At 41.0% G+C, this 16113-nt stretch overlaps 1 protein-coding gene across 1 annotated transcript in view; it reads left to right on the top strand.

Moving 5' to 3' along the window:
* The first annotated feature begins 372 nt into the window (after positions 1 to 372).
* Positions 373 to 16113, top strand: part of grin2da (glutamate receptor, ionotropic, N-methyl D-aspartate 2D, a) — a 186640-nt gene continuing 170899 nt past the window's right edge. Inside the window, exons 1-3 of the mRNA XM_084738944.1 lie at positions 373 to 986; positions 4982 to 5119; positions 12826 to 13092. Of these exons, the coding sequence (XP_084595070.1) occupies positions 522 to 986; positions 4982 to 5119; positions 12826 to 13092 (870 nt within the window). The 5' untranslated portion in view covers positions 373 to 521. The remainder of the gene's footprint in view (positions 987 to 4981; positions 5120 to 12825; positions 13093 to 16113) is intronic.

The raw sequence follows: 16113 nt of genomic DNA, 5'->3' as shown, positions 1-16113 counted from the left end.
GGTAAACAGTAATCACTCTGCAGTTCTTTTCTGCACTCTGACAAATCCTTATCTGTTAACTTTTATTGATGTCCTATTTATTCTAAATGCCAGCAGGATTTAATTGTTAGGAATGTAAACAGAATTACGCTTGCAGACTTGTGTGATGTCTGAGCAGGAGCAATAAATACGAGGACGAGGAGTCAATTATTTACATTGTTAGCTGGAGAATTGTGTTTTATAACGACTGTATGAATCATCCGTCGCACTCCCAACACTTACACACATTTATGAAACAAAAAGATGTCTTGTGTTTAGAGAAGAAATACGAAAGCAGAATGATAACTTGGTTGTTAAATTATCCTCTCCTCTGTGTCTCCTCTCCAGGGTCTCCTGTCCTCATCAGGTGAAGTACTGTGAGCCCCTCTCCTCCCTCCCTCCCCCCCGACAGACGTCACCCACTACCCCAAAATCCCTCAATCTCACCTGGCCTCACCTGCCAAACCCCATCCGACAGCTGCCACTGGCCCTCCCTTTACCCCATGGTGGCCCCAAGGCCCACCCTCTCACTGCTATTGGCTGTCCTGGCCTGCACGGGGCCCGCGCGCCCCTCGCCCCCCCTGCTGCTCCGGCCCCGGGAGAGAGAGAGGGACTCGGGTGGCGTCAACATCGCCGTGGTCCACTCGGGCTCCTCCCTGCTCCCGGAGACGGCGGTGGTGGGAGGCGCGGGGGTCGGCGAGCCGGGACCGGGGCTCGGTAACGGTCCGGGAGGAGGAGGAGGAGGAGGAGGAAAGGGAGTAACGGATACAGCTTTGTTGGAAGGAGCACCTGTGATGGCCTCCTTTTCCTCCTCCTCCTCGTCATCCCTGTCGCTGGCTGCGCTCGTGGGGGAGACGGTGATGACGCCGTCCGGTCAGGCCAACGTCATCTACCTGGCCGTGAACGAGAGCAGCCCGGGCAGCCTGCTGCTGCAGCTGTGTGAGCTGCTGGCCACCACACCACTGCAGGTACACAAAACAAACACCACCCACCTGACACAAACCCCACCCCCATAAACTTAATGGTACATTTCTTCAAAGTTTGTAACAGAGCAGACAATGATCAACATTTTTAAAAAAAAACCCAATAGATGTCAAAACATCTAAAAAAATATGCCAAACTTAAAAAAATAACAAGAAGCAGCAGATTTCTGCATGGATCCAGTCTTCCAAAAAGTTGTGGCACTGCACAGAACCGACCCGCTGGAACTGTGAATAAAAGTCCCACAACCCGACCGGCACCAGTGGTTAAACACACACAACTCACTCACTTGTGCACCCGCGCTTCTGCAGCTGCTGATGTGTTTTCTCAGTCACAACTTGCGAATATCAACAGCTTTAAACTTTTTGAAAGTTTTTACAGAGCAACTGACAGCGTTATTCTTACAGTCTGTGATCACAAACACCCAACTTGGCCTTCAATGATGTGTTCCGCAGAATTTGATATTTTCCACTGGCTAATTTTGCCTTGATGTCATCAATTTTAGACTGTCAGACAGCTTACATCACTATCAGATCAGACAATGGCAGGATGTGTCAAACGTTGTGTCTTAAGCTTTCATAATAAAATCCCAGCAGCTTATTAGACTTGATTAGCAGATTTAAATGTCAAAAATACTGTAGAGTCATTTTCATTTCTGATTTCTCCAGAGAGAAATTTTATGCTTGCATGCTTTTTACCCGTTACACGACTCTTTTGTGGGTGACCCAGCACAGATAGCCTACATATGTATATATATATATATATGTATATATATATATATTTATTTGGAAAATAATAGTGGCAAAATGTCCCCAATCTTTACTGTAACAGTTAAGGCACTCGCATACTGGCATATTTTTAGGTAAAAACATAAATAAAAATAAGTAACACAAATGTCAGTAATGATAATTCATTATTCCTGCAGGCTGCAGTCATTTAAACAGACTGACTTACCAAACAAAATCCTGTATTCTCTCTGACTGAGTGTGGTCACATATCCACAGCGATAAACACTCCTATAGTGTCAGTTATTGCTTTGGCACAGTCTGAATCTGCAGTCAGAGGCTGTCTGAATGCTCTGGGGAGAATAACTTTACGTCCACTTTGTTTCCGTCTCCATCCACTAATCAACACATTCTTAATGACTCAGCATGTTTGAGGTGTGTCCACAAACTTACTGACTTCAGTTGAACAACGTCGGCATACGGTTTTCATCCAATCCATCGCTCATTGTCTATTTTCACTGTAACTAACCAGGAGACAGTAAAGTATAGTACTTCTGTGATTTAAATGAAATGTGTATGACCACATGATTTACTCCTTGTGGGATAATAAACTATACCTTGACCTTACGTTGACCAGTATTGCAGGGATGATTCACATTTATGCATCATCACTGATTTGACTTCTCTGTGCGAGCTAACTTAAGTTGAATCATTGATTTTCCAAAGATCGTTGGTGTACTTTGTCAGCTTTGGATGGAAGAAAAGGCTGGTGGATTGCACAGTAGCAACAAGAGGATTTTCTCCAACAAAGCGACAGGACACAGTGGGTTCCCTGGCTGCTAAAGCAAATTCCCATAGTCTCTCTTTAATTCTTTCACCGGCATATTTGTGTACTTCTGACCACAGACCGAGCTTTGTTTCTTGACTTTCCCTGCTCAATTTAATCATTGAGGCCATTCATTTCAGCATGAATCGTTTCTTTTTCATCCACACTGAGCCTGCAAGGTAAATCAGAATTCAAATTCACAACAAATTCTGACATTCTGTGCAGCAATACTGCAAACAATACAAGCACCTTTTACCGACCAGTCACAAAGCGCTTCACAGTCAAAGAAGTTAAATCAAGTAGAAAAAAAAAAAAAAAAAAAAACCCCAGATAAAATATCCCGGGAGAGCAGTTTGAACAGGCTGCTGTTTAAAAGGTTTAACAGAGACCACAGATCTCAGGGTTATTGTTAAACTATTCCAAAGATTAGAGGCTGCCAGTTGAAAGAACAATTTCCTTCAGTCTTGAAATGTGTCCAAGGAACAATTAGAAGACCCTAAGTGGAGGACCTACGAGCTCGGGTTTAAGTGTGGGGGTGCAGGAGGTCATAATGTACCGTGGCCATGTGGGCCTCTATAAGTGAGCACCGAGATTTTAAAATGAGTTCTAAAATTAACAGGAAGACAGTGCAACAAGTTTAAAATCGGTGTGATACGTGAAAATCTGTAGAATTACAGAAATCTAAACATGACGAGATGAAGTATTAGCCTCTCTGTTTTATTTCTTGACTTAACTTTGGCTATTTTTCTTCAATGAAAGAAGCATAATTGAGTCACTGTCCTAATGTAAACTCATGGTTTGGTCAAAAATGAGGATAGGGTACCGACGTTTTGCCTGTTTGACGGTTGAAAGTTATCAGGGGTCAATAATCAGTCTTATCTGCGTTTAAATGCAGAAAATTATACGCCATCCACAAGTATTTTGCAATCATAATCAATGACCGCTGCTCTGAGTTTTATAAAGACTATTCTGACAGTAATTGTTTGGGTCACAGGGTGCAAAGAGCCAAGGAAGTCACATACCAAACTGAACATCCTGTAGCGAACAGCTCAGGATGAAGACGTGTGTTTCAGACCTTGTTTGAAATGTACTGACCCCTTAAAGTCAGAGAGTCAAACCTTTCAAACTAAGAAATACATTTCCCGTGTCAGACCATTAACGCATTGTTGTTGCCATGGTTTGCTTTTTTTGTTCATTCAGATGTGTTAAACTCATTCATGTTCATTTTCATTGTGCAGTTTTATTCATCTTTTCGCTCACTCATTCATAGTAGAGCACTTGTGGATTGGAGCAGATCTGAGCCTCACCTCTGGGTGCTGCTTTTGATCACACCGACAGAGGTAACAAAACACACCACTCTTCATTCATTACTCATTCATATATTCATCCGTTCATCCATTTTTCTGTGAAACGTCTACATTATGCATGCATTTATCAAATCTCTGTCTAGCTGTCTATCTCTCTGTTTGTTTTCATGTCAGAACAGTGGAAAAGGTCTTGATATAAACATCTTAGATCAAGTATGATATTAACTCTTTTAAGTAACACTTGCTATCGTATTTCCAGCTCCTGTCTGAAGCCTATTTGCATATCAAATGCTTCCCTGTGAGAATTGGGCTGTCAGCTACACTTAAGTTCAATTTGCTTTCCTGAATGGCTACAGGAAAACAAGCGTTAAGTCATCAAGCCAGCCTCAAATCACCATCGCTCCTCCTCGCATCATCACAGAAAGTAATGGCAATTGCAGGAACTTCATGCAGTTACCCAGAATTTATTACCACCGACACTTCCTTCTTGAAAGGCAATCACAACAAAATCCTGATTACCAAACTGTTCGTACAAAACATGGCTTGTTTGCAGCAGCATGTCTCCAGCAGCCACGCCTGTTAGTAAGCCCGTGTAGGAGCTGAGGTGGCCCATAAGCCAGGAGCTTATCTGTTGTTTCGGTGGTGTAAAGCAGCTTAAGCTGCACAGCTACAACACACACTCTCCTCCTGACAGGATGCCAGTCCACTGCGGGGACTTAACTCCGATTTTTATCTCTGTGAACATTGATTGCCAATCAGAGCAGCACAAGAGTCCCGTTTTTAAAAGCCTCGAACAGTTGTTTCATTACTTCATTAAACCTCTAAAACTCTTCAGAAAGATTCAGTTTCTTCTAGATATTTGTTGGCAGGGTAAGAAAATAAAGGCTTTACCAGAGTATGAGCTGTTATCTCGAGTAGCGTGTGAACATACACATTGTTCTAATGTATTTTGCTCACTTGTTCTCCTTTTAATTTATTCTCAGGGCGCGTAAGAATAAAAGAAACTGCAGCTTTGATGAATGAAAGTCTGATGAGGAGCTTATGAAATTGTGTCTCAATGAGGCTGATGTAACGCCTTTTGTCTGATGTGCTTTGTTTCACTGTACAATCTGTTTTACTTCCAGGGTTTGGTGTTCGAGGAGGAGAGACCGCCGCCGCCGAACCGCGCCCCTCTGGCCCCCATGCTGGAGTTTGTCTCCGCCCAGACGGGGGTTCCCGTGGTTGCCGTAGGGGGAGGGGCCAGCCTTGGACGAGAGCCACAGGTAATAATGCATTACTCGTCATTGCATCATGGACTCATAATTTCATTTGGACTAAAGCAAGGACTCTGTGTGGCTTTGAGGATCAAACACACTGTAAGAAATAATGGAAGAAATGGCTTTACCTCCTGACCTCTGCTGTTCTGATCAGAGATTAGAAGTATAGACCCTTCTACAGCTGATGTCATCAAAAGTAGTGGTCTGCCCCAGTCATCCAGACGAGTTATCAAGCTGCAAAGGTTGAATTAAACATTTTACCAGCACCAAAATCACCAAAATGTCCGTTTGTTGAGTATATGATACTTCAGAATCGATATTCTACTGGTCGATATAAGGGATTGTGACCGTTTCAGAGGATGTGATCAAAACTGCTTGTGTTTTGTGGCGAACACCGACAAGCTGTTGTGGTCCGCCATACTTCTGTTGCTAAAATGCAAAACGCAGCTTTCTCCACCACGAAATGAGGGTTGCATAGCCCTTCTCACAGGTACCCTCCATCAACACCTGACAAACACTAAAAAAGGTCACATTTATGTTTTAGAACATGAGATAGCAAACTTAGTCTCAGTAGTGCATTATGGGAAATAATGCCACACATGAATCTCAAAGGCCACAATCCATTAGCACTCTACAATGTTTGCACCACACATTACAGGTCTGGAGACAGATCAGTCTGGTACCTGAAGCCACGCTGCTGGGACACAAGCAGAATGTGTCTAGGCATCGTCTTGCTGAAACAAGCAACGATGTTTCTGAAGAGGACGCAGTCTGGATGGCAGCATATGTTGCTCCAAAACCTGTATGTACTTTTCAGCATTAATGGGGCCTTGACAGATGTGACAGTTATCATTGCCATCAGAATTAACACAACCCCATACCATCACAGATGCCGGCATTTGAAGTTAGCACTGGAAGTAATCTGGATGATCCTTTTCCTCTTTAGTAAGAAAAGGACCCCCACCCCCCCACAAGGGTCTAAGGACAGAGGTTGTTGTTCTCCGTATAGATTTTGAGGCAAACTATGATTTTGTATAAACACATTTGGCGAGGGTGCCAGCAGTAGAAAACAAGCAGAAGTTATTCCAAACTGTTTGGCCTCGCTTCTTTACACCACATTAGGTTCTCATCTGCTGGCACAGACTTGAAGCAAGGCTCCTTTTATGAGACATTACTCTTCACAAAAATGTACATTTCAGCTCTGGATGTGACAAATACCTTCGGCCTGTGAGCAGTATTGATGTTTCTGTCACAGAAGGCCGTACCTCATAGTTTTGGAACCAGAAAACGGAGCTCAGTGAAGAATCCATAATTTCTTTCAGACTTATGCCCCTTGTAGGATATTGCTAAACATCTCAGAAAACATGCTGCTCTGGCCTCATCAGTAAGCGGTAATGGAGAAGAGGAAAATTTAATTTTTGTCAGAATTGCTCTAGTTCTGTCACTGCTGCTAAGCTCATCAGCATCAAAATGACACTTCACTGAGTGCAGCATGTGCTGGGCAGTTTTAGTGCACACTGGGTGATTATTGCAGTGGCCCATTGTACTGCAAATCATACAACAGGCAAAAAGTGTAGTAGCAATTACATCAGTGCCCATGTGCCGATCATTTTCGCTTTTCAAATGGACAAAAAGCAGAATTTTAGTGTCAAACTCACAATTGAGTTAATCACCATGACTGCTGTGTCATCTCGTTTTAAATGATGCTGGCTTGTTCACTGTTACAGACTAATTAATGGGTATCAGCTCTTCAACTGGTTAATCTGTGTGTGACAAAAGGTAATGTTTTGCTGACAGTCATTAGTGATAAGTAGATCAAGCAAAGCAAAGCAGTTTAGCGTGACAGGTGTGATGTTTAATAAGTGGGCCAATTTGTTTTAAGTGGCTCATCTTGACAGTATGATGTGGTTAATGTGATTTCCGCGTAACTGTAACATCAGCTGCAGTAACAGTTGATGTAACACACTCAACTAGGCAGTAAAACTGTCACAGCAGCTGAAAATATTCATTATCAGTGACGGCTCTGTTCACGGTGGGAGCTGCAGAGCTGGTTTTGCTCTTGTTAGACTCAGTAATGTCCCTTTGATTACATTTCTACAACTCTATGAGCCCCTGCCTTTACAGAGGTTGTGCTTAAATTTTCCACAATCACTGAGGAGAAACCGCTCTAGAGACAAAACTCAAATAACTTCACTGATTCATAGGTATTTTTTATTGAACTCAGAATAAGCCAGTTAACTATTTTGCCAGTGTTACTGTTGAAAAGTTTGGAATTGCATTCCTTGCATTGGTATGGTCAGATGGTTCAGAGGACTACTCCACAAACACAAGACTTTCACCAAGCAGCTTTTACCCTGTGAAACCAAAACATTACATGAAGTCTTAAGTTACAAACAAACATAACATTACATGTCACGTGACTTGTGTCATGTGACTTATTTGCTTCACTGAAGTCACTTGATGTACGTAGCATAATGTGCTTATTTCAAGCTAAAGCATGGTCTTTTCCTAAAACTAACCAAGGATTATTGGTGCTGAAACCTACTCAACTGTTTCACATGTTAAAAAGGCTTTCTGGCAGCATCTGCAGCTGCTATAACGAGTACTTTTTGCATCATTACGAGACGGTGAGGGGTGTGAGGAGGAGTTAACGATCTGTGCAGAATTAAATGGGAACAGGTTCCTGTTTCAGTGTCGAGTGCAGAAGTGGAATTTGACAGTCGTGTTGCCCCTATTGTAGACCAGACATGATAAAGCGCCCTCTAGGGTGCCTCCCGGTGGGGAAAATGCGGTGAAGTGCCTGCTTGGTGTGGTTCAATTGTTATTGTTAGTTATGTTGCCGGCATTGAGCACGTTTATTAAAGACATACAGTCGTATTGATTTCGTATTGATTATATTCAGACAGCTGGGTGACCAAATGTACCTTTCCAGTGTAGAAAATGTGGTGAAGTGCCCTTTAGGTTGCTTTCCAGAGGACAGAACTTGACCAAGTTTCTGCTATGGTGCCCTTCATGCCTCTAAATGGTTAAATAGCTAATAGTTTTACAGATGTGAATGTACAGTTTTCATCTATAATAAATATAGGCACACTTGTGCCCAACTGCAAACAACTGGGGCCCTTCTTCTTTATTTTGTTGCCCCTGCCCCTCAGACAGCCTGAGTCCTCAATGGCTGTTGTGGTTAAATAATAATCAAGGGGTCATTTATGCTTTTATAGACTGGAACATGAATTCAAAATTGAAGGTTATTTGTGGTGAGGGGTAGCAAGAAAAAACATATAACAAGTGATTCCAAACTTCTGAACAGTAGTTTACACCTCTGGCAGTTGTATTTTTGGAAGGCTACCCAAGCGGCTCTTACAAAAACCTAGTTAAGTTAGTTAGCTAGTTAGTTTGAGCTAGGAAAGATAGCTTGGCTAACTACTAGGTAATTTAGCACTTAGCAGATGCAAATTAATTAAATTTAATTGACAGTTAATAATATTGTACTGGGATTTGGCATATTTCTTGAATTTTCTACTGTGTGTGAGTCAAATGTAGCTGGAAACACTACAGTTTTGTGACCGTACCCATCTGGGTTTAACACAGGAAGTGGGCACATTGCCTCCGAGGTTGCGGCTGCATTTGGGAAATATTTGTACAATTGAATTCTAAGCAGCTCTTAATTGCCTTTGGGATGCTGAGTCACGCATGTTTCCTGATACACGCTCATCAGCAGCGCTTCTGAATCTCTGACTTGGGACGCGAAACGTCAGTCATTCGTTGTTTCTGCTGAGTGCTCACATGACACGGGTGTTAGTATTTTATTTTAGTTCCAGCTTCCAAAGGGACATTTTTGTTTTATGTTTCAGCCTGTGCTACAACCAGCCCCACTTGCTCCCAGCACGTTCCCTGTGCACTCCACTCTAAGCTGGGTTAGAAAAGCAGACAAGCTTACATCATAAATCAGGCTGATGCTGGTTTGATATTTGACCCAGTTCAGCGCAGCATAACCTGAGGTGAGCCCCGTCGACATGGGAAGACAGCGTGATACTCCCTGAAGTTTCCTCTTGATCATTAATTTAAATACATTTTCACTGCTTCTTTGTTTTATGTTCAGACTGAGCTGAATTATTAATTTTTAACAACACTGCTGAAAACTTTGGACAATGTCAGAAAAGTGCATATATAAGCTTTGCACAGTCATGATAAATCCTGTGCTTTATTTCAGTATTTAAGCTCACATTCATCCCAGTTCTCAACCTATATAGATTATTACGTCCTCTTCTTTTGTTCTAGTTTTAAGAAAATTACAATAGAAGAAAGGCCACAAGAAATGAATTTCTCTTTCAGACAGTGAGCGGCTCATCTATCCAGATTAAATACGACTGGAGCAGCAGAGAGGAAGGCGATCATTGTTTCTTTCATTGACACTGAAAGCCTCGTTCAGAAGCCAAGGACTTTTTTGACAGACAGACTGTGTTATTCCTCTGAGTGTTTCCCTCTCACTGAAACTGAAGTCAGTCAGCCAGCCAAAGAAAAGGGCTGAACTGGAAGAGAACTGGCTCAGACTGCTACTGTATGGAGACACTCACACTGGAACATAATTGGGAGACTTACAGTATGCATCCACCCGTCTCTGAGCAGTTAGGGAGTGTGTAATTTACACCAAACGCCAGTGTTAAGTGCCAGTGCAGGAAGTTGTGTAAATAGTAAGACAGAAAGTTAAGTGCCTGGTCATGACAGATAATTAATTTCCAGATCAAAAATATTCCATTTGCAGATAAGAATATTTTATGTTTGCTATTTGCCACTTGTCCCATATAATATGGGATTGTCCTGTATAGAAGAATAAAATGCACTGTGCCTTACTGAATCAATATGAAGCACAATTTGTTCTTTATTTTCATGCACAACCTTCTCTAATGCATACACAGTGAGTTCATATGTTTGGAATTACATGAGAAATAATAAAACCAAAATCAGACATTATACACTACAAAGAACAATAATTGAAAACATTCAATAGGTCATATGTGCAAAACATTAGCTTATGGTGATAAAACTCTGCAAATTAGTCATGCACATACCTCAAATCTCATGCTGAGACAAAATACAAGGGCATACTACTGCTGCCCAGGTACCCAGACACATACACATTTTCACTCACTACTCAGATACTCATGAGACATATAGCAGAAGTATTAAATCAGTTTTCTGTCACTCAGTGTCATTGTAGCCCTGGTTACGAAGACTTTTTTTTAAAAATGTCGACAAATACCTCCAGCTCAAGCCCGAGTATAAAAAGAAAAATGCTGTCCAAATACAGATCCAGAAATGGATCAGTCCTGTCAGTGGAAACATACAAGGCAAACTGTATGATTTGCCGTAGAGTATTCAGGCAGAGAACACAGACAGAGGCTATTTTGACCGACCAAACATTTTGCCTGTCTGTAAGCGTATGTTTTAATCCTTAATGTAATTTAGCCAGCTTTGCTTTTTGATTCTTATGGAGTATTTTTATCAAGTATGTTTTATTGTCAAAGGGATGCATAATGTAGGACGTGAGAACCTCCTTCTTCTTCCAAAATGTCAGCTGTGAATTCTGAGGTTCCCTGCAGATTTAAAATAGGGTTCAGGTTCAATGTGGATATTAAGAATATTCTTATGGACTCTTTATTTCTTTTACATTCATGTTGAGAGTAGAATAGGACTTCAAAACTTAAAAAAAAAAAACACAAAATGTTGCATGAAAAAATCACTAGGATGCATGAAATTAAGTGTCTCACACTCAAACTGTCATTGGAAGGATATCTTAAATAATATTTTGTGTCACATTATTGATTTTTGTTGGTACATAACCATATAATAAGTAGAATAATGTACAATGAGCAGGTCACTGTTACTTATTTGGCCAGTGTGACCCTTAGTTTTTACTGACTTAGGGTGACATGTTGATCTGATGTTAGTGCCTGGAGCTCCAGTAGGGGGATCACACTTTTCTCAGGAGGCTACTTTATGGTAGCTTTGTCTTCCTTTATGGAGGTAAACAGTGAAGTAAAATATACCAGTACATAACTGTCCTTGGAAAAGAGTAAAACTCCCTCCAGCAGACAGAAAACCACAGTAGTCCTAATGCTTACTGATTAACATGCTGCCCTTTACTTCTGTTTGGTTAAGAGAAATTGTGATTCAAACTGTGCAACTTCTCTCCAAAATATACATCCATTATGAATTGTTACTTAGGCCTGAACTTCTAGTTCATTTAAAACAATTTTGAAAACTATGTTTTCCCTGTAATATAAAACATTTTCATTACCCTGTTATAAAATTGTTACTGATTTTTTCCCCCCTTTCTTTGATGGGTCTGACCACCAGATCAGAACTTCTGGTTGGTTTAATCAGTAATGAAGCGTCCACAGCTCAATGTGACTGTAGTAACAAGTTTCATTTGAACTTTGTCCATTGTGACATAACAGAAATACGTAAACCCACAGTCAGTGTTCTCTATAATATAATTTTATATCGGCAAATGTGTGAACAGATTAGTTTGCTAGCTTCAGTGCTAACTGGCTCATGTGATCCTCGCCTTGTAGCAACCTGTTACACTCCCCATAGACTCCCTCGCTCAACAGACCTTTTCCACAGCAGCCATTTTGTCATGAAATTGTTTGTAAGAGGGTAACTTGCACTTGCAAGTTACTTAAATATTACACATGAGTTGAGAGGCAAAAGTAACAGGAGACCAGCAACAGGTGTTTGTCATTTGTCATGGTTTTGGTTTTTGTTGGTGATTTCCTGTTTTATTTTGGTAGCCTTGGTTCTCCCTCATGTGTTTAGCCTTTACTTCCTGTCTTTGTCTCTTTTCCCGCTCTTTTTTGATCACTGATCATTTTCACCTGTCCTTCACTGCCCTCACCTGTGTCTTGTTCTCCTCCCTCTCCCTAGTGTATTTAACCCTGTGTCTTTTTCTCCTTGGTTGTTGGTTCATACTCACTCGTTTGTTTTGGCTTTTCCTCGTGTGTTCTTTGGATTCTGTTTTCTCGTGACTTTTGGTTCTCCCTTGTATGGATTTTTTTTTTTTCCCTGTCGAGATTGAGGACTCTCTTGCATTATTTGTGTAAGCTCTTGTTGGTCCTTTTGTTTATTAAATATCTTTTGAACTGCTCCTCTCTCTCTGCGTGGTCTGCATTTCGGTCCAACCCTGGCAATTCCTGAATTGTAACATCCATAGCATGAGTATCAACCAAATAACTCAAGAAAAACACGGCACTGTCTGAAGATGTTGCTTCCCCCATATCTAGACACAGAGTATGTCATAAAGGAACATTTCAACCGTTACACTCTGCATGCTTTTTCACACTGTTTAAGGGCTCACAGATATGCATGTAGTGTCTGACTTTCATGCAACTGGAGTTTGCCTATCCCAGAATAATGTTTTTAAAAGAAAACTATAGTTTATTACAACTTTAAGTTTTATTTTTATGGATCCTGATGTCACTTGTGATAACTTTAAGCCCATCATAGCAATTGCTGATATCTCAGAATGTGGCAGCATTGCTAAAAATAGGTCCAATGGAGCAACAAGCCTGAGCTGTCAGAACTGATAACAGTGATTTGTTATCAGTCTTCCTTGTGGGTTTTATAAACTGTAACATATATTAAGTGGCTATAACTCCCTGCCTTGATGCCCGAATATTCTCATGGGTTCATTTCTCTCTCCCTGCTTTCAGGAAAGTGGTTCCATCTACCTCCAGTTCACCTGCTCCACCTCACTCCAGCTCGAGGTCATCTTCGAGGTGCTTGAAGAGTATGACTGGACTGCCTTCTCCGTCGTGACCACCCGTCACCACGGCTACGAGGACTTCCTGGCTATGGTGGAGGGAATGACGGACGGTTCGTTCATTGGCTGGGAGAAGAAGAGTGTGGTGATTCTTAACGTGACAGACGACCCTGGCGGGGCCCGAACCAAGCGGCTGCTCAAAGACAACGAAGCCCAGGTGAGGCAATGAAACACAAATGTCACTTTGTTGCTATTTCCTGCTGTAAAATTTAAAAATAATTTCTCTTATATCAAATCTTATCATTAATTTTTTACAAAAGCTTTAATATTTAATATTTATTCTGAGAAATCAGTTTCAGCAGTACCTTTTCTTGTGATCTACCTTGAAATGACCTTCTGTGGCCTGAAGCTCATCTAACCAGCATCTGTAAAGGATCCACAAGCCTCAAAGAAGTAGTCGGTGGATGCGGGCAATTCTGAGTTTACAAAAGATCCTTAGCTCCATTGTTACCTGTGACCTGTGTGCTTTCAGTTGTTATAGCTTCACCTTGAAAGTCAAAACTTGTTCACTCTTGGTTGAACACCTAGAGAGGGAAAAAATAAACCCAGCACAAGAGTGCAAGTTTCTTCAAATCTTTTTCAAAGTCCAAAAGAAAGTATGTTTTTTCAAGCTGTTCAATAGCTGTAGTCAGCTATTTTGCCATCTAGCTTGCAAATTTACATTAGTAGTACACTTTTGCTTGGTATCTTTCCAAGGTGTAGCATAATACATTACTTCATGCTTGTGTATTGGAAAAGAAGTTACATACAGTATGGTCTTAAAATTAGTCTCTGAATTGTCAGACTGTTCAGTCAGAGTCACCATCAGCAATGAAAGACAGATCAAAGCAAATACATGAAACCAAACATTATAGGAAATAAATCTTTCCCTTTGGAGTTTTCCTCTGCTCTGTAGCAGAAAAAACATGAAATTTAATTTCACCTGGACTCTGAAAAAATCAATACCAGGTTAATCAACTTTGTCAGATCAATATATTTGCAGTGCTCTCTTTGCACCTGCGGTTATGACATTATAAGTTGCTTCTTGAGGCGTTTTAACCAGAGGAAAGGTTTAGAGGGAAGCTATAAGAACTCACCATTTCAAGCTGGCCCCTGGCTTACAATAAAAAGCTTTATTTCGGCGAGGTTGACTGAGGACACGCTATTCATTTATGCTGACTTCCTGGGGGACCACTTACACACTTAGACACCCACGCACACTACCACATGCACCTGGGAGCTTTGTAGTGTAACTGCATCGTTTTAACTGATGCAACTCTGCTCTGAGCATCTCTCGATCTGAAAAACTTAGCGTTCAAGACTTCGCTGAGGGCCACTTCAGCGGGAGCCTGGGAACCAGACAAATCTGCGAGCTCATGTTTCATTTGCTCTGGCAGATAAATCTGTTCACAGAGATTTCTTGGATCTTTAGATTACCTATTTAATACGGGGCGGTTTTGAAACGATGACTGACAGATGAGAGTCATGGGTTCACATTTACAAAGTCACACATCCAGGCCAGACCAGACACACATTTTTTCCTGCTTGAAAATGGACCAAGAACTACCCCAACTTTCATCCAGAGGCATTTTCATCTGCACCAGTGACATAAATGAAGATGGACGCTGCTGCCCCAGTGTACAAAACAGAAGATAAAATATCACAGATACAAGAACTGCTTTCTTGTGCAGGTCTGTCATTTGGAGCTAAAGCCTCAGTTTCCAGTTCCTGCCCATACAGCTGGCCAACTCAATCACGAGCAGAGCTCTGATGTCAATCATGAATTGAAACCCTTACCCCATTTTTATAGCATCAAATAACTCATCAAATCCAAGCTGATGAGAAAAAGAACCATTTGAAAAAACATCAGCGTGATAAGAACCACCAAAAATGACAGAAACCATCTTTTGGAAAAATTTATTTGAAGTGTACTGCGTAATGTTTTACTTCACTCTAATACATCAATGGTCTGCACCCATTGACACAGTCCCTTGGAAATTGAAAATGAATTAAGAAAATGATTCCAGATTGACTGTAAATGAGTCTAATTCACATTAGTGAAATTAGTGAAAACTTACTCATCACCAGGCCAGGAATTACAGAATTTTAGGGGCAAGACAATTGGTCTTTGGTGTTGACAATTTTTTGCAGGCCTGCAAGACCATCAAATAAAATAATAATTTTAAGACCACAGCAATAATGATAAACTTTATTAAAATAATGCAGAATTCTCTAAAAAAAAATACTTACTTATCTCAAAACATTGAGTTAGTTAGGGCTTTTTTCGATACTGCCAACTTGATTTCAACACTGAAATGAAGAAAACCGAGTTTCTGCACAATATTAAACTATATTCAAATAGCCAGGGGTGCAACGATTCACTCATGCATCCAATGCATTAGACTTTAATGTGTAAGATAGAAATGCATCGGTTCAGACGGCCTGTATCAATAAAAAGCTGAACATGAGTCGGAAACAAATCGATGCAGCACTAGCGTATCGATGCATCTCATCAGGATGCACATATGTTACTTTTTTGGCATCAATATAGTGTAACTTTCCTTCGTTTTCTCTCTCCTCCTGCCTCTGTCTGCACCACTCTCGCTGGACGCCTCACAAAACTCACACAAAACAAGCGCTCCCTCCTCCCTCTCCTGTGTTTCCACAGAACTGTAGAATAACATAAAGCATCATGATCAAAGAAAGCTTATATCACATCATCGACCCTTCTGTCCGCATTCACACATGCCCTTTGTCGCAGTAAATCAGCTCAGCTTTATCTGAGAGGTTTTAACACACAATTTCACATCAGTTTTCACAATGCAACCAGTCACAGTAGAGAAGGAAAGGGTTTTTAAGGTTACTGATGTCAGTGTTTACAGTAGAAGGAAAAGAAGAATTTCCACAAGAGAGAGAAAGAAAGAAGACTACTTTTGTGAGCACAGTCTGGTTGGTTCTGTTTGTAGAGTTTTATATTCGCCTGTGTCCCTGTGGTAGCATACTGCTGATACACTAGTTTCCCATTTAAAGACCCCTCATGGATACACCTCACTGCTAGTTGACAGTATTTTCAGTTTTTCACTGCCTTCACATGGAGAAGTATCCCACCCCAATAACTTATTTTAAGCTAGATATTAAAAGCTCCAGGGTCTTGATTAGAAGCCTAAAAGTGTTGCTTTAAAATGAAACAGACTTCAGA

The sequence above is a fragment of the Lutjanus erythropterus genome, chromosome 16 (assembly GCF_056507025.1).
Source record: "Lutjanus erythropterus isolate fLutEry1 chromosome 16, fLutEry1.hap2, whole genome shotgun sequence".
NCBI lineage: Eukaryota > Metazoa > Chordata > Actinopteri > Lutjaniformes > Lutjanidae > Lutjanus > Lutjanus erythropterus.
Note: the sequence above shows the minus strand (reverse complement) of the source record. Positions and strands in the feature narration are given on the sequence as shown.